Consider the following 23557-nt stretch of genomic DNA (forward strand, 5'->3'; position numbering starts at 1 on the left):
TGGCAACCAGCCAGAGGTTGTTTTGATCACATTGGTGGTGAAGAGGTTGATTAACATAAGCACACCCAGGTGATTTATCATTGGCCGTATTCAATTAAGTCCACTCACACAACGTGTGTACAGGTGTTCCTGAGTGCTCCTGACCGTGCCTGCTCCTTTTGACCTTTGCCATGATTGGACAGCTAGTTCTTCGCCTAATCTTTGCATAATTGGCGTCAGCCCTACCCTTCACCTCCTGGAGATATAAGCCGGCTCTCCTCGAGCGCCGGGGTTCCGGGTTTCCTGAATCAACAATAAACCGTTCCAAATTCAAGAGCCTCACTACTCGTTTGTCGCCCGCACCAAATTGACTCCGCTGGACGGCATCATTCCTCAATGTTAAGTTCACACAGTATAAGATGATATCATATATTTGTTAGCTTAAAATGTCAAGCATTTATTAACTACAGCAGCAGTAGTCACACGACTGACTTTAATTCAACCCTACTTAACTTGCTTTAACCTTTATGATCAGTTAAATATTAATATGTCTTATTGTTTAGTTATAGGTTATAACAAGTAAACAATTACTAGAATAATTAGAATACTTCATTGTCTAGTCTAGTAACGATCATACAAAATATTTTTGTTTTTCTCCGTGTGACCTTTTCCTGTTCTGGAAAAACATGTGTAACTGCCTACATTTTACTGTATAAAAAGCTGGCTGGGAAAATAAAATTTAGAACATAGCATCCAAAAAAAAAGTAAAATCCAATAACAGCATGGCAGAAGAAATGTCTGAAAGAGAGTTCAGAATGTACATAGTTAAAATGATCAAGACGCAAACAATGAGATAAGAGAGATCATTCAATGCAGGCATTGAATGATCACACCAATCAACAGTTAAAAGAGCAAATGCGGGAGGCAAAGGATCATTTCGATAAAGAGATAGAGATTCTGAAAAAAATACCAAACAGAAATTCTTGAAATGAAGGAAACAATAAACCAAATTAAAAACTCCATAGAAAGCATAACCAATAGGATAGAACACCTGGAAGACAGAACCTCAGACATTGAAGACAAAATATTTAATCTTGAAAAAAAGCTGACCAAACAGAGAAGATGGCAAGAAATCATGAACAAAATCTACGAGAATTATGGAATATCATGAACAGAACAAATTTAAGAATTATTGGGATTAAAGAAGACACAGAGAAATAAACCAAAGGAATGAACAATCTATTCAATGAAATAATGTCACAAAATTTCCCAAATCTGAAGAACAAAATGGAAAATCAAATGCAAGATGCTAATAGGATTCCAAATACACAAAATTACAACAAACCCACACAAAGGCACATTATAATTAAAATACCTAACATACAAAATAAAGACCGAATTTTAAAGGCTGTGAAAGAAGAAAATCAAATTACATTCAGGGGGAAAACAATAAGGATATCAGCAGATTTCTCAACCCAGACCCTAAAAGCTAGAACAGCCTGGAACAGCATTTTTCAAGCTCTGAAAGAACATCGATACCAACCAAGAATCTTATACCCAACAAAACTTACCTTCAGATTTGACGACGAAATAAAATCCTTCCATGATAAACAAAAGCTAAAAGAATTTACAAATAGAAAGCCCGCACTCCAGAATATTCTCAACAAAATATACCATGAGGAAGAAATGAAAAACAACAATGTAAGTCAGGAAAGGGAGGAACTACCCTAAAGGAAAAGTCAGTCGAAGGAGAAACCAAGTCAAGTTGAAAACCAAAAATAAGCCAAAATGACCGGGAATACAAATCACATTTCAATAATAACCCTGAATATTAAAGGCCTGAACTTATCAATCAAAAGACACAGTCTGGCAGATTGGTTTAAAAAGAAAGACCCAACAATACGCTGCTTTCAAGAGACTCATCTCATAGAAAAGAATACCCACAGACTAAAGGTGAAAGGATGGGAAAAAACATACCATGTACATGGACCCAGCAAGAAAAGCAGGGGTATTCATCCTCATATGAGATAAAGTGGACTTAAAGACAAAGTTAGAATGGATAAAGAAGGACATTAAGGGAAGCATAAATCAGCAAGACATAACAATCATAAATATTTATGCCCCAAACAATGGCTCATCTGTGTACGTCAAACAACTCCTTCTCAATCCCAGGAACCAAATAGACCACAACACAGTTATACTGGGTGACTTTAACACCTCTCACACTACTAGACAGATCTTCCAAATAAAAACTGAACAAAGAAACCACAGATCTCAATAACACAATTGATAATTTAAACTTAACAGACATATATAGAATATTCCATCAATGAGCGAACATACTTTCTTCTCAGCAGCACATGGATCCTTCTCTAAAATAGATCATATGTTATGCCACAAAGCTACTCTTAGAAAATACAAACAGATAGAGATACTACCTTGTATTCTATCAGATCATAATGGAATTAAATTAGAAATCAATGACAAAATAAAAAACAGAAACTACTCCAACACCTAGAGATTAAATGATATACTACTGAATGACGCATGGATAACAGAAGACATCAGGAGGGAAATAAAAAAATTCTTAGAGGTAAATGAGAACAAAGATACAACATATCAAAATCTCTGGGACACTATGAAAGCAGTACTAAGAGGAAAATTCATTTCATGGAGCACATTCAATAAAAGAAAAAAAAGTCAACAAATAAATGATCTAACGCTACAGCTCAAAGCCCTAGAAAAAGAAGAATAGAGCAACACCAAAAGTAGTAGAAGACAAGAAATAGTTAAAATCAGAGCTGAAATCAATGAAATTGAAACAAAAGAAACAATCAAAAAACTTGACACTAAAAAGTTGGTTCACTGAAAAACAAGAAAACACAATTGATAAACCCTTAACCACACTAACAAAGAGAGAGAAAACTCAAATTACTAAAATCCTGAATGAACAAGAAAATATCATGATAGACACGAGTGAAATACAAAACATAATTAGAAAGCTATTTTGAAAATCTATACTCCAACAAAATAGAAAATCTCAAACATCAACAGGTTTCTAGAGACATATGATCCACCCAAACTGAATCAGGAGGACATACACAATTTAAATAGATCAATTTCAAGAAATGAAATAGAAGAAGTCATCAAAAGCCTACCAACGAAGAAAAGTCCAGGACCAGATGGATTCTCCGTCAAGTTCTACAAGACCTTCAAAGAAGAGCTCATTCCAATACTCCTCAAAATATTCCATGAAATAGAAGAGGAGGGAACCCTCCCAAACTCATTGTATGACGCTAATATCACCCTGATACCTAAACCAGACAGAGACACATGGAGGAAAGAATATTTCAGACCAATATCCCTAATGAAAATAGATGCAAAAATTTTTAACAAAATTTTAGCAAATCGCATACAAAAACATATTAAAAAGATAGTACATCATGATCAAGTGGGTTTTATCCCAGGGATGCAAGGTTGGTTCAACATCAGGAAATCAATAAATGTAATTCACCACATCAACAGACATAAAGTTAAGATCACATGATTATTTCAAAAGATGCATAAAAAGTATTTGATAAATACAGCACCCCTTCATGCTCAAAACACTAGAAAAAATAGGGATAATAGGAACATTCCTCAACATTGCAAAGCCTATCTATGCTAAGCCCATGGCCAATATCATTCTAAATGGTGAAAAACTGAAAGCATTCCCCCTAAAAACTGGAACAAGGCAGGGATACCCTCTTTCACCACTTCTATTCAACATTGTCCTTGAAACTCTAGCCAGAGCAATTAGACAAACCAAAGAAATTAAAGGGATATGAATAGGGCAAGAAGAACTCAAACGATCCCTATTTGCTGATGACATGATTCTATATTTAGAGGAGACGAAAAATTCCACCAGAAAACTTCTAGAACTCATAAGTGAATTCAGTAAAGTAGCAGGATATAAAATCAATGCTCATAAATCTAATGCATTTTTTTATTTAGCTTTTAATTTTTTACAGACTGCATTTTGATTCATTGTACACAAATGGGATACATCATTCGTTTCTATGGTTGTATACAATGTAGATTCGTACAATTTATGTAATCATACATGTACATAGAGTAATGACGTCTGTCTCATTCCACCATTTTTCATACCCCCCTCCCTATCATTTCCTTCTACATATTCTAAAGTTTGCCCATTATTCTATCATTCCCCACCCCCACCCCCATTATATATCATTCTCCACAAATCAGGGAAAACATTTGGCCTTTGGTTTTTTGGAATTGACTTATTTCACTTAGCATGATATTCTCCAATTCCATCCATTTATTTGCAAACGCCATAATATTATTCTTCTTTATGGTTGAATAGTATTCCATTGTGTATATATACCAGAGTTTCTTTATCCATTCATCTGTTGAAGAGCACCTAGGTTGGTTCCACAATACAGCTATTGTGAACTGAGCTGCTATAAACATTGATGTGGCTGTGTTACTGCAGTTTGCTGATTTTAGGTCCTTTGGGTATAAACCGAGGAGTGGGATAACTGGGTCAAAAGGTGGGTCTGTTCCACGTTTTCTTAGGATTCTCCACACTGCTTTCCAGAGTGGCTGCACCAATTTGCAACTCCACTAGCAATGTATGAGTGTACCTTTCTCACCACATCCATGGCAACATCTATTATTGTTTGTGTTCTTGATAATAGCCATTCTAATTCATAAGCGATGAATCATCTGAAAGAGAATTTAGGAAAACTACCCCATTCACAATAGCCTCAAAGAAAATAAAATACTTGGGAATCAATCTAACAAAAGAGGTAAAAGACTTCTACAATGAGAACTAGAGAACACTAAAGAAAGAAATAAAAGAAAACCTTAGAAGATGGAAAGATCTCCCATGTTCTTGAATAGGAAGAATTAACATTGTCAAAATGGCCATACCACCAAAAGTGCTATACAGATTCAATGCAATTCCAATTAAAATTCCAATGACATACCTCATAGAAATAGACCAAGCAATCATGAAATTTATCTGAAAAAATAAAAGACCCAGAATAGCTAAAGCAATCCTTAGCAGGAAGAATGAAACAGGGGTTATCACAATACCAGAACTTCAACTATACCTCAAAGCAATAGTAACAAAAACAGCATGGTATTGGCACCAAAATAGACAGGTAGATCAATGGTACAGAATAGAGGACACGGACACAAACCCAAATATATACAATTTTCTCATAGTAGACAAAGGAGCCAAAAATATGCAATGGAGAAAAGATAGCTTCTTCAACAAATGGTGCTGGGAAAACTGGAAATCCATATGCATTGAATCCATATGCAGAATGAAACTAAACCCCTATCTCTCACCCTGCACAAAACTCAACTCAAAATGGATCAAGGACCTCAGAATCAGACCAGAGACCCTGCATCGTATAGAAGAAAAAGTAGATCCAAACCTTCAACATGTTGGCTTAGGATCAGACTTCCTTAACAGGACTCCCATAGCACAAGAAATAAAAACAGGAATCAATAATTGGGATAGATTCAAACTAAAAAGCTTTTTCTCAGCAAAGGATACTATCACCAATGTGAAGATAGAACCTACAGAGTGGGAGAAAATCTTTGCCGCTCATACTTCAGATAGAACACTAATTTCCAGAATGTATAAAGAACTCAAAAAACTTTACACCAAGAATACAAATAACCCAATAAAAATGGGCTAAGGATATGAACAGACGCTTCACAGAAGAAGATGTACAAGCAATCAACAGACATATGAAAAAATGTTCAACATCTCTAGTAATAAGAGAAATGCAAATCAAAACTACCCTAAGATTCCATCTCACCCCAATTAGAATGGCGATTATCAAGAACACAAGCAACAAAAGGTGTTGGCGAGGATGTGGGGAAAAAAGTACACTCATACATTGCTGGTGGGGTTGCAAATTAGTGCGGCCACTCTGGAAAGCAGTATGGAGATTCCTCAGAAAGCTTGGAATGAACCCACCATTTGACCCAGCTATCCCACTCCTTGGCTTATACCCAAAGGACTTAAAATCAGCATACTACAGAGATACAGCCACATCAATGTTCATTGCTGCTCAGTTCACCATAGCCAGATTGTGGAACCAACCTAGATGTCCTTCAATTGATGAATGGATAAAGAAACTGTGGCATATATATACAATGGAATATTACTCCGCCATAAAGAATGATAAAATTATGGCATTTGCAGGCAAATGGATGAAATTGGAGAATATCATGCTAAGTGAGATAAGCCAATCTCAAATAACCAAAGGACAAATGATCTCGCTGATAAGCGGATGATGACACATAATGGGGGGGTGGGAGGGGTTAGCGTTAGGGTTAGGGTTAGGTTTAGGGTTATGGTTAAGGAGGGTGGCAAGAATGGAGGAAGGAAGGACTGTATAGAGGAAAAAGAGGGATAGGAGGGCTGGGGGACAAGGAAAAAAAAAACAATGAATCAAACAACATTACCCTATGTAAATTTATGATTACACAAATAGTATGCCTCTACTCCATATACAAACAGAGAAACAACATGTATCCCATTTGTTTACAATAAAAAAAAAAATAGAATGCTTGCCTAGCATGCACAAGGCCCTGGGTTTAATTCCAGCACCACAATAAATAAATGAAATTTAAAAAGTAAAAATAAAATATTTACTCTCCAAAAAAAAAAAAAAAAAAGAAGAAACTACCCTAAGATTCCATCTCACCCCAATTAGAATGGCAATTATCAAGAATACAAGCAACAATAGGTGTTGGTGAGGATGTGGGGGGAAAAGGTACACTCATACATTGCTGGTGGGGCTGCAAATTAGTGCAGTCACTCTGGAAAGCAGTGTGGAGATTCCTTAGAAAACTTGGAATGGAATCACCATTTGACCCAGCTATCACACTCCTTGGCCTATACTCAAAGGACTTAAAATCAGCATAGTTCAGTGATGCAGCCACATCAATGTTTATAGCAGCTCAATTCACAATACTAAACCTATCCAGCTGGATAAAGAAAATATGGTATATATATATATATATATATATATATATATATATATATATATATACACACAATAGAATTTTATTCAGTCTTAAAGAAGAATGAAATTATGGCATTTGCAGGTAAATGGATGGAAGTGGAGACTCTTATGCTAAGCGAAATAAGCCAATCCCCAAAAAACAAAGGCTAAATATTTTCTCTGATGTGTGGATGCTAATTCTCAATGGGCTGCAGGGACATTTGGAAGAATAGAAATACTTTGAATTAGACAGACGGAAGTGAAGGGAAGAGAGGGGGTATGGAGTAGGAAGGACACTAAAATGAATCAGACATTATTACCTGATGTGCACATATGATTACTCGACTGGTATAATTCTACATCATGTACAACCAGAAGAGTGAGAAGTTATACTCCATTTATGTATGATGTGTCAAAATGCATTCTACTGTCTTGTAAGACTAATTAGAACAAATTTTTAAAAGAATAAAAAATGACTGCTATATTGAAATTTGCAATATAATTCAAATTTGACTGCTATATGGAAATCTATGATCTGCCAAAACTGAATTATAGGACACATTTTCTACAGGTGAACATTTTTCCCTCTGTCCACACACACAAATAAACTAGGTCTTAAGAGAGAATACAAATATCTAGTGCTATTATTTGTATGGTTTTTCAAGTATGCACTATGAAAATCAACATGAAAATTATTCCTACTTTAACTTTTAAGTCAAACCAAGATCACCAGAAAGAATCCTCAAAGAGGAATTAAGTTTGATTCAACAAAGTCAGAATTGTGATCTAGAGAATCTGATTCAGGTCACAAACTATATGGTTAATATCTTCCTTGAACACAGGAAATAATAATATGAACAGATTTAGGTAAATAGACAAATTTTTGTACTTCTGCATTTCATACCATCATTTAATTACATTTTTCTTTACTAACATTAACTATGATCTAATACAAGTCATTAAGTATTATAAATGAAATTATAACCATTTATTTCTCAAATGTTTTGAGATATTTACATGTCAGCTGAGAGCTTAGTCTCATTCCAAAAGCAATTATTTCTTCTGCAAGTTTTGTGCTAAATCAATGCAATTAGTTTTCTGACAGAGCTTCTTTCTTAGAAAAAAAAAAAAAAAACACATTTTACTTATATATACAGTATACAAAAATATTCAACATTTCTATAATTCTATTGGAAGGAAAACTTTTTTATTCAGTTTTCCATCAAAAGTTCCAAGCATGCTTAAATATATATTCAATTCATCCATTTTCATTATTTATAACTAGATATGGTGTAGATGTTGGTTTTAGGGTTTGGCAATGACAGATAAGCCTGAAAGTATTTGCCCATCCCTCACTCAACTTATCCAGGGTCCAGGTGAGGAGAGTATTTGGCAGGTGGGCATCATTCAGTACTGCCTAGACCTATCAGCATCACAGCTCCAATCACAAGGTATCAAATAAGCAGACTTAAAACTTGAGCTCATCACAAAGAAATGTAGTTCTACTGATCTTTCCTCTATTTTGATGAATTTCCCATTTTTTTTCCTTTCTCTCTTTTTTTCTCTCCACCCCCAGTCTTATTTTGGATTAGTTTCTACAAATCACAGAAAACATTCAACCTTTGACTTTTGGGGACTGGCTTATTTGACTTGGCATTACACTTTCCAGTTCCATCCATTTACTAAAAAATACCATAATGTCATTCTTCTTCATAACTGAGTAATACTCCATTGTCATAAAGGGGACGGAGAAGGAGGAAGGAGGGACCAGAGAGGGAAAGAACAGTGGTATAAATATGACTGAACTTTCATATGTACTTATGTGAATATGCCACAGTGAATCTTAACTTCAAATATATCCACCCCACAAGACACTAATTAATTATATATATATGCATATATATATATGTAAATTTCAGAAAGATCAGTAGAAAGAGGGGAGCAGGGGGAGGCAGGAGAGGGGAAGAAGTGTTGGGGACTAAATTAGAGCAAATTATATTCCTTCCATGCTTTTGTGAATATGTCAAAATGTTGCGAACGTGAAGAGTTAGGTTTGGCTGACACTCCGTCATTAGTACAAGAATGCTGAAGGGAAGAGCTTAATAGTGTTCTCTCTGAGAATATCCATTTTGCCTTAATCCCACAGGACGTGCACAATTCTTAGTATATAGAGTCTATGCATGGAAAATATCTAATGAATGAATAACTTAATTCTCTTAAAGTTCTAGTTTGTTTTTGAAGTCTGTGTATGACATTTTGTTCCTGTAACAAATTCACCATCATATATAACAGACTGTAGAATCATTTGTGCTACACAACTGTTACTAGTAGACTGGCTGTCAGTTTGCTAATAGAGGAAAGTTGTGGGTTGAGGTGATTTGTGTGATTTTAAATGCTTATTTTAAATATCTTATTACTCAAAGGGAGTACTTTTTTGTTTTGTACATTTGAAGATATGAACCTTTGCAGACAAGCTCATGAAATTATTAGTCACAAGTATTAAATAAAATGAAGTTAAATAAATTTTATTTTCTATTTTTAAAAAGTTGTCTGTAAATTGAGTGATTAGTAAACTGAATCACATTTTCGCCAGTGATTTATTTTTTAATTTAATTTTTTTTTATTTTTACAGACTGCATTTTGATTCATTGAACACAAATGGGGTACATCTTTTTGTTTCTATAGTTGTGCATGATGTAGATTCACACCATTCGTGTAATCATGCATGTACATAGGGTAATGATGTCTGTCTCAGTCCACTATCTTCCATACCCTGCTCCATTTCCCTCTATGTAATCTAAAGTTCCTTCTCCAGCGATTTCTATTATGATTTCAAAAGTAAACTAGGGAAAGTGATAGGATGAAATAAAATATATTAATTGTTGCTAAGTGATTTTTGTTTTCATGTAGAGAAATGTCTTTATAATGTACATTACAAGCATTGGATTGGGGCACAGTTCAGCTGTCTACCTCCCATGTACCTGTATTGTCATTCTGGGGTCCCAGAGAGGAGAAGAGTGTTTATCACCTGAAAAGGGTAGAGATTTTCAAGTGCTCACTTGTGAGCTATCTCTCGACCCCATTGTGGGCATCATGACATATAGTCAGGTACTGAAAAGAGTGAGCTGATAGTGGCATTTACCGGAAAAAGGCAGACATTGGGCAAAACTTGGAGGCGCCTGGGAGGAGGAATCACACGCCTGCGCATCCGCTCACCACGTGGAGCGGCTCCTCATTGACTGACTGTGAGGCAGAGTGTGGACCTGACGGACACCTGGCACAGGGGGCTGTCCCACTTCAAATCCCTTTCTGTGCTGCAGGCTAAACCAGTTGCAGATGCTAACGTGTGAACCCACCAGGCTGACTTGCCATGGCTGGATGTACATATTATTTTTCATAAGGAGGCAGTAAGTCATTTTATGTTAGGGCATTTAAAACTATTGTCTGTCTAGAATGTTAAGATCTGTCTTGCTCCAGGAACCTGAATGTGGAAGAGGCTGTACAAAGCCCACTTTACACAAGAGTCAGCAGTCAGAACTCAAAACCTCCACTCTGTTTTTTTAAAATTCTTCCTCTCTCTCCCCGATGGACCGCTCTTCCCCATTGGCTCTGTCGCCTCCTTTATTTTGTTCCTTTTTATGCTTTTCCATAGGCTGAGAGTTCCTGGCCTCACTTCCTGAGGATGGAACCTCCACCCCTTGCATTCTGCCTCCTTCTCTGTCCCCCTAATGATGTGATTGCCACCATTGGTACCATCTGCACTGGTGGTCAGACTGAATTTTGATGATGATTATGGGATACCAGGGCACTGGATGAAGAAGTAGAAGGGCACAGGGCATACAATGCAGCTAGGTGGTCAGGGAGTGAGATCCGGTGAGGAGTGACTTGGACAGATTTTACACCAATGGTCCTTGGATTCAATCCCATGAAAAGTTTTACTGGGGCTGTGCAGATTCCAGCCTCAGGGCCTCAGTTCCTGGGGATAGGAACCTTTTAGAAGACAGCTCTTCCTTCAGCATTCTTGTACTAATGACGGAGTGTCAGCCAACCCTAACTCTCCACGTTCACAACAGTCCTGCACTCATTCACCCACCCTTCCTCCTCCCTTAGCCCAGTGGCTCTGTCGGACAAAATAATTCTAAACGCTAATGTGTGCAGATGGATTCCATCTCCCGGGGGACTTTACCGTTGGCATTGGGTCTTCAATCCGCCCCCCACTCACCCGTGCCATCATCCACGTTCTCCACCTCCATCACCTCGGTATTGATCCGGCCCCGGAAGAGGTACCGATGTCCATCCGTGGATGCCTTGCTGTTCTTCAACCGTCTTTAAATGAATGAAACCACAAAGTCTTTGTTACTAGACTTCATGCAAAACGATGTCAAAACATCATACTTTAAGAGATTCTTCAGGGGAAAAAAAACAGGCATCAATTCAGTCAACGGTACAAGAGTTTTTGGCACTTGGTGATTTGACTTATGTTCTAGTTGCTTTAAAAGCTGCGACAGATAAACTAATTTCTTTAAATAAATTTACGTTCTGAGCTAAAGATCATACACAGGTGGGAGAGTTGACCAAATACTTTTGCTCAATATCGGACATCTGCCTTACCCAGTCAAACTCTGACACACTCTACAGGTTCATTATTTTCATTCTGCATTTGAGTTAGTTTCACCTTCATTTCTCATTGCTCAGTAGCTAGTAATTCCCATTTTTAAGAATCCCTGGTAAATAAATACATTAAGTTCTCTCCTCTTCAAAGAAACTAACCATGTTAGAAGTTCTTAAGCTGAGAGACATTCAGGTGTAAAAATATTTCTTCTATACTCATTTTATGATATGATTACTGCATGCTTGTTGAACAAGTCACTTAATGCATTTATAATCCTTTCCAAAGTTATTTTAAAAATAACTCAAAACATGTTTAAAAAAATTTGTGTAGACTATGTGTAGTGCCAACCTTTAATCACAAAAAGTATATAACACAGTAAAGCACCAAGGTTTACAGATGAACATTAACAATGAACTAGGAAGTTGTGGATTAGAATTCTAAACAATTTAAATGTTTTAAAACAACAAAACATGTTTTAAATTAAACAGAAATGAGCCTGAGAAATTATTCATAGACGCTAAAAAATACCTAGTCATTCAAGAGATTTCAGTGACCCAGACTCTTCAATTTGACTCACTGACAAAAGTCTGGCCACCAACTGAATAGACAGAAGCAAAGATTAATTTACTGTGCTATCTAGGCACACCTAGTACAAGATGTGCCTGTCCACCACCTGCAGCATCCCTCCTCCCTTGCAGTTAGACACCCGCCCTGAAGTGGGTGGTTGAACACAGGAGGTGTCTCAAGATACTGCCACCCCAGCCCCAGGGCTCCCTCCTTGAAAAAGATTGTATATTCCTGGTCTATTTATCCTAAACCCTCATCAAACTTAGCAGTCCTTCATCACTACTAAGAACAACAGATGATAATTAATCTCACTGGAGAGTCGGTGAGCCCCAAACCTGCACCACCCTGCATTCTCAACTTCATGTTGACAGCAACCTCTACATGTCCTCAGTTAATAAGCCTAAATAAATCCTTAAATCAGGAATTCAGGACAAGTAACTATGAATTGGCATCACTGAAGGTCAGATTATACATTCCTTAAGGATGCTTACTAAACAGTAGGAATTTAACTTGGTAAAACATTTTCAGTTAACTTATTTAACAATTATAGCCATAACATAACATCAATTTGTATACTGATGCTAATTTTGCCAAAGCTCTGGACTTGCTGACAGACAGACTGATAGACAGATCGGTAAGATCAACTGTATTGAAAAAAGATCTCATTCTCAAACAGATGCCTTTGAATATTCCACCAAAACACCTTCATTCACATTAAATATTCTCTGTGTGTGTGGTACTGGTGATCAAACTCAGGGGTGCTTTAACACTAAGCTTCATCCCAGCCCTTTTTATTTTTTGAGACAGAGCCTCATTAAGTTGCTGGCCTAGAACTCAATTCTCCTGCTTCTACCTCCCAACTCCCTAGGATTACAGGCATGGGTAAAACTAATTACCTCATCTTCCTAAAGCTTACTTCTATTCACCCCTACGCTATCAAACACAAGAATTTAAAAGAGAACAATAAAAGAAATAAATAGGTTCATTTCCACAAAGTAAAAAGATGTTTTGAGCTGGACATGGTGGCATATGCCTGTGGTCCCAGTTATTCAGGAAACTAAGGTCGGAGGACAGCTGGAGCCCAGGAGTTCAAGACCAGTCTGGGATACACAGCAAGATTCCATCTCAAAAAAAAGGCGATGGGTGGGAGGGCAGAATTTTTTAAACTCCATTAAGGTAGAGATGACAACAATTTGATTCTCTTAGACCTGTTCCCTTTCCTGAAGGTTCATGTTGCAGTTCTGTGTTTTCTTGCTTCATGTCATCACCATTTTAAAAACTACTATCTCTTGCTAGAGAATTTAATACTGTAATCCACATCTCTGAAATACCATACATCATCAACTTAGCTGCCAAATTTTCACTCATTTTCTCTGGGCATCTTGCTTAACAGACTTAGGAAAAGTCATCATTTCAAGAGATAAAGATGGAAACTCCCTTAATTCTGCCTAGTAAATCAGTTTTGTATCTCTCATTCTCACTCTACCAAAAAATGGCTGGTGAGTTTCCTGATTTCTGAACTTAGCATATACAATCACTCAATATCCTGCACTTCCAACCTTTCACTGTGCCTATTAATTGAATGAAGCTTACTGGTACCATCTCACTGAACTAGTGTCCCAGTTACAGTCAGCGTTTTGAGAAGTTTTACTCAACCTGTTAAAAGGTGCTAAGAAAACAAGGAAAACCTGAAAAAGTGGAAAAGCAACCACTGGATTAGAAACACAGTGGATCCTTGCACATGAGCAGGTTAGTGGATTAGAGTGGACTAGAGTCTCACTGAATGTTGTGAAGGGGAGAATAAGAAATGAGGAATTAGAAATATGACAACCTAAAACTCTTCCCAGAAAGTCAGCTATGAAAGAGAGCAGAGAGATAGGAGACAGTGTGACACAAGAGATATGTCTTTTTTAAAGATAAGAGATATCAAGCAATATTTGGAGTCAAAGTGATAGGTTCAAGGGTCAGAGAGTAACTTAGGTGGGAACATCAGAGGAGGAGAAGTAGCAGGACAGGGGATGGTGGTCAGAGTGGGATGCTTACAATGGAAGATTTTCTACTTCACAACTGCTGGTATTGACAAGGTAAAGGGACATCAAAGGATAGGCAGCTCAAGTGTAATGGAGGAAAAGGATCATCGCAGATGAAGACACTGGATGTACAGGCCCCAAAGTCTGGATAGATCTCTATGTAAATTTTGAACTTTCCAAAAATGGTGACAGGAATAGGGTGGAAAGAAAGTGACCCAAGAGCTAAAGCAATCACTGGATTTGTGTGCAGCAGGGAGATAATAAGTGTTCCGTAGAAGAGAGTCACCAGGAACATCAGTGGGTCAGGAAGACTAGTGGCATGAACTTCACATTTGCTGAGATTCTTGAGGGAAGAGGGGGAAATGGTTAAGAAGCAGGTTTGGGAAACAGGGAAGGCACATGGGTCTCTCCTACAGGCCCTGGGGTATACAGATTAGGAACAAACACCCCTCCTTGGTAGGGCTCCGGGGAGACAGCGTCCCGAGATGGGAGTGACACTTCTGTGAGGTCTACCAAGAAGGTGAAGAGACCAAGCAGATAGGCTGAGGACATGAAGCAATTTACTGGTGAGAGGATGAGCTCTGGGAAACACAAAGGAAAACAAGAAACTGTGAGATGGATGGACCATTTCTGAAGCGAAACTTGTTTATGATCTTACCTGTGTTTCCTTTTGCAGTATACCAAAAGATTATCAAAAAGAAAAAACACCCGTTCTTGAATATTTCCAGAGGAAATTTTCAGTAAGACTCCACACATCAACATTTCAGTACAGGTGTCCGTGATGTTGGACCCCTAAGTCAAAAAAAAAAAAATTAAATTAATAACCTCTGATTACTTGGTTGAGACCTCTGTATGCAAAGATTCTTCTCCTTAAAAGTATACTTCTTTTTATTAAGAAGCAATATAGAAACAGGATAAAGTGCAAACACTATTAAGTAGTTATACTGAATGTAGGTCTCCTTCCCCTCCCAGGTTCCAGGTCAGTCTCAGCAGAGATGTTCTGGGTGTGTGTTCAGACAGCTAATGTACATATGCACAAGACACAAACATTATAATCATGTCGTCTATGTTATTTTGAAAGGAGATAATTTCAAACTAATTCATAACATTAATGTTCATATTGTCCCTTTCTTATTTGTTTCTCCAGTATGGAGAAAAGGATCCATGGACATGTAAAAAAAAAAAAAAAAGTGTATGAAATTGTTTGAATTATTAGCAGTTATCAATTTATATATCCATCCTTGGTATGGAAAAGCATAAGAGAAAAAAAAATGACATAAAGGGAACAACCTTCCAAAGAGCCTCAGATTTATTAAAAGAAGGCACGGGAAAACTTACTGATTAAACAAGGCTTTACTGAGTGCCCACAAAGATTACATGATTAGTGACAAAACTGATTTTTTTTCTCTTTTTTCAGTGTTGGAGATGGGACTCAGGTCTCGTGCATGCTAGGCAAGAATTCTACTACTGACTACACTTCTCAGATCAACAATACTGATTCTTAACACAAAGCTAACCATTAAACAATAAGAAGAGCCACAAGATGAAGGAGCCTGGGCCCTGAAACTTCAACAGAGGAAAGCTGCCCTTCTAAGCAGAATACACAAGGGTTTCTCGTGTGAGCTACACATAATTTTCTATGGAAATGTAGAAATGTAGAATGTTCCTATACCTAACCTGTCATAACTAATACACTAAGATGAATAAAAAACATTTTGGAAGTTTTCAGTAGAGATCTAGCAAGAGAATTTCAAGTTATGTCTGGTTTCTTTTAATCTGAGGTGAATTTCTGATTCTTGATTAAATCAATGTTTTTAATTTTATTTTTAAAATTTCACATTTCCACAAAATCACTAATATAGTTTTTCTAGTCGACCATAAAAATTTAAATTAACAACTCTTTATGTCTACAATAAGAAACTTCCAAAAGGGAACATAACTTAGGAGAAAATGCTACTAGGTTAACTTGGTTATTTATATTACAAATACATTTTAAATTTTAGACATTTTCCTATTTTATTTTTTTCACTCTAACAGTAAATATATAAATGGAGATGTAAAAATTTTATGCACTTTCATGTACTCTGTCATGAGTTCATTAAGCAAGGGCTGTCATGAAATATGAATATAAACTTCAAATCCAGTGGCCAGTATCAATGATGTCCTATTATTTACTTGTTGATGTCCTACTATTTACTTGTAAAGAATATACCCTTATCTATTCTTAGTACCCTTAGAAAAAAAAGGCTAGAATAGAATTGGAAAATAGAAATGGAAACATAAAATTGATTCTTAAATAAAGACCTTGCATAACATTATGGAAAGTATTAGTAGCAATTTTACTAACAGCTCAGAATATCACCTCCTTAGACTATTCTTATGGTGGCCAACCAAGGATGGTAAATTGTATTACAAAATGGTTAGAATTTTGCAACATTATCCGGACTTGAACATTAAACAATTATTATGAGGAAGTACCCTCAAATTAACATAGGCAGATAATAGTAGTTACATTCCTATATGACAGAAATCCTGACATGTTGTGGATTATAAACAAATATGGGGAATATTTTGCATAAATTTGAACTAACTATAATGGCAGCCTTATCTTACCACTGATTCAAAGAGTTCAGTAGTTGCCAAAACCCCCAGCTATTTTCCATCCTATCTTTGAGTAATTTGGCTTTTTGAACCTCTTTTCTTAAATCTACTATATATATTTCATCATCATTGAATATTCCTTTACGCCTACATACTGTTATTTATCTTGTTAGTAGTTTTCCTTCACTTTGAAAATCAGTGTTAATTTTTCATTCTGCATATCTATTCTTAAGCAAATACGTTTAATCATTAAACAACCATGCATAATACACATCTTATCTAGATGAATTCTAAAATCGGGCTGTTCATATATCTATTCATGTCATGCAATGTGCTAAACACTTTATCCTGATATAAATCTCTACCAAGTTGACCCCATTTTAATATGGAACCATTGATTAGTTAACTGTGTTTAAAATCAGACTCCATAATCAGATCATCTCGTGAACTAAATGTTGCATGACAATCAGAAAAACAAACTGACCACAGAGAGAAACCACAGTCTTGGAAAAGATGAGAAATGACAGAAAGGCTTGTTCCTTCCACACTCATATACAACGCACAACCAAACAAGATCTAACGGAGACAGGCCATTAACAGTGAGAAAACTGACAAGAACAACAACTTGATAGGAGTTCAACATCAAAGTTGTCTCTTTTTTTTCCCCCACATTTTAAATTGGTGCATCATAGTTGTACATATTGATGGGTTTTGTTGTTACATATTCATACATGCACACAATATGCAATAAAATTTGGCCAAAGTCAATCCCTAGTACTTCCCCCCTCCCTCCCCCCCTCCCTCCCACCCTTTGGTTCCCTTCCTCTACTGATCTCCCTTTGATTTTCAGGAGATCTATTCCCACCAAAGTTCTCTCTTGAGAAAACTAATGAAGTATGTGAATATTCTTACAAAAGACCAATTTTTTAAAATGCCGTGTAATTAAACATGAAGACTAGCATAATTTTATCATACAACTTCATCATAAAATGTACAACCCCCCAAAAAAAACAGCACTCAACTTTTATTCATTTTTTGAGATTCAAACTAAAATTGTAAACTGAATTCTGTCATATATAAATCATAACAATAATATAAATATTCATTTTGCCAAGATAAAACTTTCTCCCATTGCCACTTAAAAAAGTTTGTTCCTCTGTTTAAGTACATTCAGTCTCAGTGATCTTTTGCCAAAACCACTTATCCTCAAATAACGAGGACCATCTATAAATCATTTCCACCTCAAGGTAGTAGATGAATTTGTACCTACCAAATCACATAGTACAGAATACAAAAGAAAACAGCATCATCACCAATCTCAGGAAGACTCAGACTCAAGAAATAACAAAAGAACATGACCTGCAGTCAGTACACTGTACAGCACACTCAATCAAACATAGGCAGTAAATAGATTCCAAGATGTCTACGACATGGTCTTGTAGCACTGTATTTCTCCACGTAAAAAAGTAATCAAAAAATGCCAGACTTCTACTTCTCTTTAATTTCTGAATCACAATACTCATCTTGAATCTCATTTTCCCCAACACCTTCAATATTAACAATCCTTCTCTTCTCTTTTGTTGAGATTTTTTTTTCCAGATTTGAGAGACTAATTCCAAATAGGCACATCAAGGATTTAAAGTTCAATTACTAAACATTGCAGTGTTTATTGATATTCCCTTGTCAAAATACTTCTGTACAACTCCAAAAGTTATACTTGTTATGATACAGTCAACCAAAAAAGAAGAAGGATGAAACAGAATGGTCCTGTTCTACAAAATGAAATGGCAACTGGTTAAACAGCTGATAAACTTCCCATCCAAAACACATTATTTCCATATAATTATCTTCAGTCGAATATCTTGTGGAATGCTCTGAATGTTAGATAAGATATATAACAGATATAACAGATTATGCTAATAAAAGGCATTACTTCAAAAATGAACAATTACGGGGCCAGGGTTGTGGCTCAGTGGTAGAACACTTGCCTAGCACACGTGAAGCACTGGGTTCAATCCTCAGCACCACATAAAAATATGAATAAAGTAAGGGTATTGTGTTCATCTATAACTAAAAAATATTTTTAAAATGAACAATTAAAACAGTAACTACAGATCTTCTATACCAGTTACTACATAAATGCTGACAAAAACCTAATTTCTATAATCAACTTACTGTTAAAGGCAAGCAGGAAAACAAGAAAAAAAAAAAAAACAATCCAAAGAACTGGCTAAATTTTTCTCTAAGCGTGGTTATAATATAATAAAGTAAGACATATATTAAACTTTAGAATCTGGCTACTGTTTTTCAAACTGAACTTTGCCACCTGTGAGTTGTAGGAATGTAAGTTAAATAGGCCTCACTTTTTTTTAAGTCTATGTAATGGGGATGATACTACCTCAGCAAACTGCTGAACACCACTAAAGGGGTTTGCATATCATCTATCCCCCAAAGGTTAATGTGCTAGTAGTGTTGTGGTGGAACCTTTAAGAAGTAGAAATTTGTGGAAGGTAATTAGGTCATGAAGGCACTACCATTAGGAGGCATTAATGTAGGTCTTATGGGATGGAATTAGTTCCCACAAGAGTGGGTCATCTTAAGGTAGCCTTGCACCTCCCCTGAATTCCTCTCCACACACATCACATCATTGGCCTCTTCCTCCTGCACTCCCACATTATGATGCCTTCCACCATAAGCCCCTCAATAAAGCTGAGCAGTTGCCTGTGACCTGATCCTGAACGTCCAGAACCATGAGCTAAACAAACCCCTTTCCTTTTTAAAGTACCTAGAATCAGGTATTGTGTTAGATTGCGTGCATACAATGGAAGATGAGTATTTTCCTGAAAGGAAAGTAGATGACTGGCAATCTAGGACCTCAGCCCTTCCCTAAGAAAATTTATCCCCCAAATTAGTGGAATCTTAAGATTTCAATTCTTAATGCTGAATGGAGTAAAATAAGGATGGAAAAAATATGAGAGTTGATTCTTGTGGGCTCGGGTGCTGATGAGACTACCAGACAGCCACAGTTGCCCTAATGCACCTTTTAAATCTGACAATGGCTTTTCTACTGATTCTGTGAGTGATCCAATATCTTTTAAATTAATTTTTCTTTTAGTTTCCATTGCATGGAACTATATAACCTAAGATAATCAACACCTTCCCTGTATGGATATACTGGACAAATGAGGGAAATTTCTCAAGGGTAAAGTCCCACTTTTGTACCAAAGATTTAAATACTATCATATTTGCGGAGCATTTTACAGTTTTCTAAGTACTCTCACTTACTTCATTTGACCCCTGCAATAACTCACACTGTATATAAAAGATGTCTGACATATTACCCTAGAACAAAGGAGTAATTAGATTAAAGACAAGGTCTGCTCAAAAGTCATGCTTTTCACTATGTCATATTATTTGGGAATGATAAATTTCAATTGCCATTTTACCTAAATTCATATAAATGATAATTTAGTAGCATTTATTCACGTAAAGGACAATTCTAGATCCAAGAATTTATTGCAAAAACAATAAAACCTTCAGTTGATTAATGGGAAAATGACATCCTGGGTAATTAAGTAATTTACATGAGAGAATATCCACCTAAAATGGAAACAGTGCAAATTCATAGTGTATCAGACTTGGATGCCATTCAAGAGAATTTTAGTTACTGAAGCAAGGGTGCCATTTTGGAGTCGGGAACTATTCACAGTGTTTGTTCAAGGCTACCTTGAAAACTCTTCAAGCATGTCTGGCTTCTGGAATTGTCTTGCCACCTACGTTTGAACCTGGCCCTGTCCTAACCCTGCAAGAGCCACACCACATATACACAAAGCTGTCTTCAGGCTGAGCAGTAATTCTTGTTAGGCATTCAAAAATAGCTCTTGGCAATCCACTCCTTACTTCTCAGGGCCTGAATGCATTCTGTCTAACTCTACATTCCTACAGAGTCCTACGAGACTAGTCATTTCTCCTAAAGTCCTCAGAAATAGCTTCATCCCATCTCTCCAGAGGGTGAACTACAATGATAATCAGGTTCTGGCCACAAGTTGCCAACCAGCTGGCTAAGCCCTACTGTAAGCTACATCCCCCAAAGTACCAAAACTCCAAACACTCTGTCCAGCTGTGCAGCACACATCTCAAAATGTACTCCACTGGAACTCACACTGCCGGCCTTCTAGGAAGGACACATTCATGTTACCTGCCTTGTGCCTTCTTGATTTTCCTGAAAACTTGAATTCCCTAAATACCACTAACTTTCTTTGGCTTCAATACTCCACTTTTCTCTTGTATTCAGTATTGTAAAATCAGCCAGGTGGTGCACTAGCTAGGTTTTCATCGCTGTAAAAAATACCTGAGATAAATCAACTTAAAAAAAGGAAGAGTTTATTTTGGCCCATGGTTTTAGAGGTTTCAGTCCATGATTCACTTAGCCCTGTTGCTTTTGGCCTATGGCAGCACAACAGATCCTGATGGGAGCATGGGACAGTGGAGGCTGCTCACCCCATGGTGATCAGAGAGCAAAAGAGAGAGACAGGAAGGAGCTGGGGTCCTAATATGCCCTTCAAGGGTATGCCCCCAATGACCTAACTTTTTAACCACCTCCCAATAGTTCTACAGGTTAGGGAACCAAGTCTTGAACACATGTGCCTTTGGGGGACATTCTAGATCCAAACTCTCGAGCAGTTGGTGAAGCTGAGGCGTCCTCTGCTACGGGCCACATAAAACAGTAACAACCACATATATCTCCCTTTCAGTAGCTGGTGCATACTGTGCAAACAGTACTGTTAGTGTTTGAGGAATCTCTCATTCTGCAGTAGATTCAATCTTCAGAATACACACCAGAAGGAAACAAAATCAGTCACGACTGATTTCGTTTCCCTAGCGTACTGGAAGAAGTCTCTGAAATTCTTGTTTAGGAATAGGCCTGGCAGATTTCACTGACAAATCCTGCAATTTAAAGCAAGTTCAGTTTTTCTTCCAATGTTTGAGTGACAACAGAACTGCAAAGCAAACTTTACTTCATTTTTCTCATCCCAGCAGGACAACCGGCTCCCCAGGAGAGAAATTATCATCATGAATCAACTGTAAAACACACAACCATTCTAACTGATTGAAAGAGGTGGCATTCATGCCCAAATGGGAGGTCACCCTGGACACTTGAAATGGAAGAGTATAGCCAAAGAGGAAGTTAAGTCAGATCCCAGTTAGCATTTTAAAAGATTCATAGCAGAGAAATTGTAGACAAATACAAGAATTCCTGAAGGAGACTATTTGAAGTTTCTTTGCACATCTTAGTGAATATAATTTTAGATCTAAATGAAAACCAACATATTGAAGATAAGAAACAAAATAGCCAATTATAAATTCCTAAAGATAAAAGCAATCTACTTGAATTTATGTGATATAGCATTTGGTTGGGAACATTTTTAATTTTGCTTACACTTGTTAAAAATTATCTTAATTGCTTACTTTATAACTCAAAAAATTATAGTAGCTCAAAGCTCATAGACATTTAAGTTAAAACAGTTTAAATACAGAATTTTGGTTTATATTTTGTATAGCGGAAAAAGTATGTAGGACTCCAACCCCCATGAAACAACTGGGACTCAAAGTTAATGATAACAGAAAAGCATCTAATAGATTCTGGCCCTTAGACTTCATTTGCATTTTTGTCCTTTTTAAAAACCTTTCCTTAATGACTCATGAAACCATGTTTCTCATTTTGAACAGACCTTAAAAAACAAATCACAGAATGTTCTTGTGTTTTAGAAATGAAGAAATCAAAACTTAGACTGGGTGGACTTAAAATGAAATTCAACATCAAACACCTAGAGTCTGAAAATAATATCACAACACACGTATTGAACTTTATTCCCATTCTTTGCTCATTCATGAATCAGGCTATGCATTTGTTGATCAAGTTAGGACAGGGAAAAGGAGAGTCCATAAAGCACAAATTCTGAAATACCAAGGTTTAGAGCCACAGTGTCTATTGGCTCCATCACAAATTTCTCAGAATGAGATTGTCAATTAACTGCCACCTTAAAAATATTGTAAGCACTTCTCAGAATTGATTATAGTCCTTTAGCAATACCTAGGAAAACAACCACTTATGGTTCCACCAATGCCAATAATTCCACTCACAGCATATGACCTAAGAGATCTATCTGAATCTCCATAGTTGGGCAAAATGAATGTACCTCCCAGCCTTCAATGTGAGACTGCCACTCCTCTAAAACTTCTAACTTCTCCATCTGTCTCTTGGCCTCGTTTATGTTGGAACAGACTGCTTTCATGGCTTGGAGGGCTTCCATCACTGCTGCATAGTCACTGTGTTTCCGTGGAGTCCGCTTCAGCAACTCCTGTTTATACACACCAAAAAAGGAATCACCCTTTGATCTTCGGTTTTCTGGTACAGCAGGTTCAGACTGACCAGGAAATGAAAATTACAAAGATCATGAGAGCTACTTTAAGTGACATCACAAACTCCAGTAAGATTAAGATCAAAAACAAAGATGGCATCAATAAGCAAGCAAGCATTATCCCAATGCATATTTTCTAGTCACTCCAGTTTTCTCCTCAAACTTATTTTATTTTTAAAAACAAAGTTTGATTTCTTCTTTCAAAACATCAAATAACTCACCTGGCGCATGTAACTTTCTAAAATTTCTGACTTTTGTTCGAACAGAAGCACATCTTTATATGTTAATTACATTTTCCCAGAGTCTTTAATAGAA

At 36.7% G+C, this 23557-nt stretch overlaps 1 protein-coding gene across 3 annotated transcripts in view; it reads right to left on the minus strand.

Annotated features, from left to right (window-relative positions):
• The window catches only part of Prex2 (phosphatidylinositol-3,4,5-trisphosphate dependent Rac exchange factor 2), a 273671-nt gene that overhangs the window by 172227 nt on the left and 77887 nt on the right, over nucleotides 1-23557 (minus strand). For all 3 annotated transcript variants that reach the window (XM_047553955.1, XM_047553962.1, XM_047553971.1), the window contains 3 exons: nucleotides 23021-23182; nucleotides 14878-15011; nucleotides 11233-11336 (listed from right to left, as the gene is read on the minus strand). In XM_047553955.1, coding sequence (XP_047409911.1) covers nucleotides 11233-11336; nucleotides 14878-15011; nucleotides 23021-23182 — 400 coding nt within the window. The remainder of the gene's footprint in view (nucleotides 1-11232; nucleotides 11337-14877; nucleotides 15012-23020; nucleotides 23183-23557) is intronic.

Source organism: Sciurus carolinensis, chromosome 1 (assembly GCF_902686445.1).
Source record: "Sciurus carolinensis chromosome 1, mSciCar1.2, whole genome shotgun sequence".
Lineage (NCBI taxonomy): Eukaryota > Metazoa > Chordata > Mammalia > Rodentia > Sciuridae > Sciurus > Sciurus carolinensis.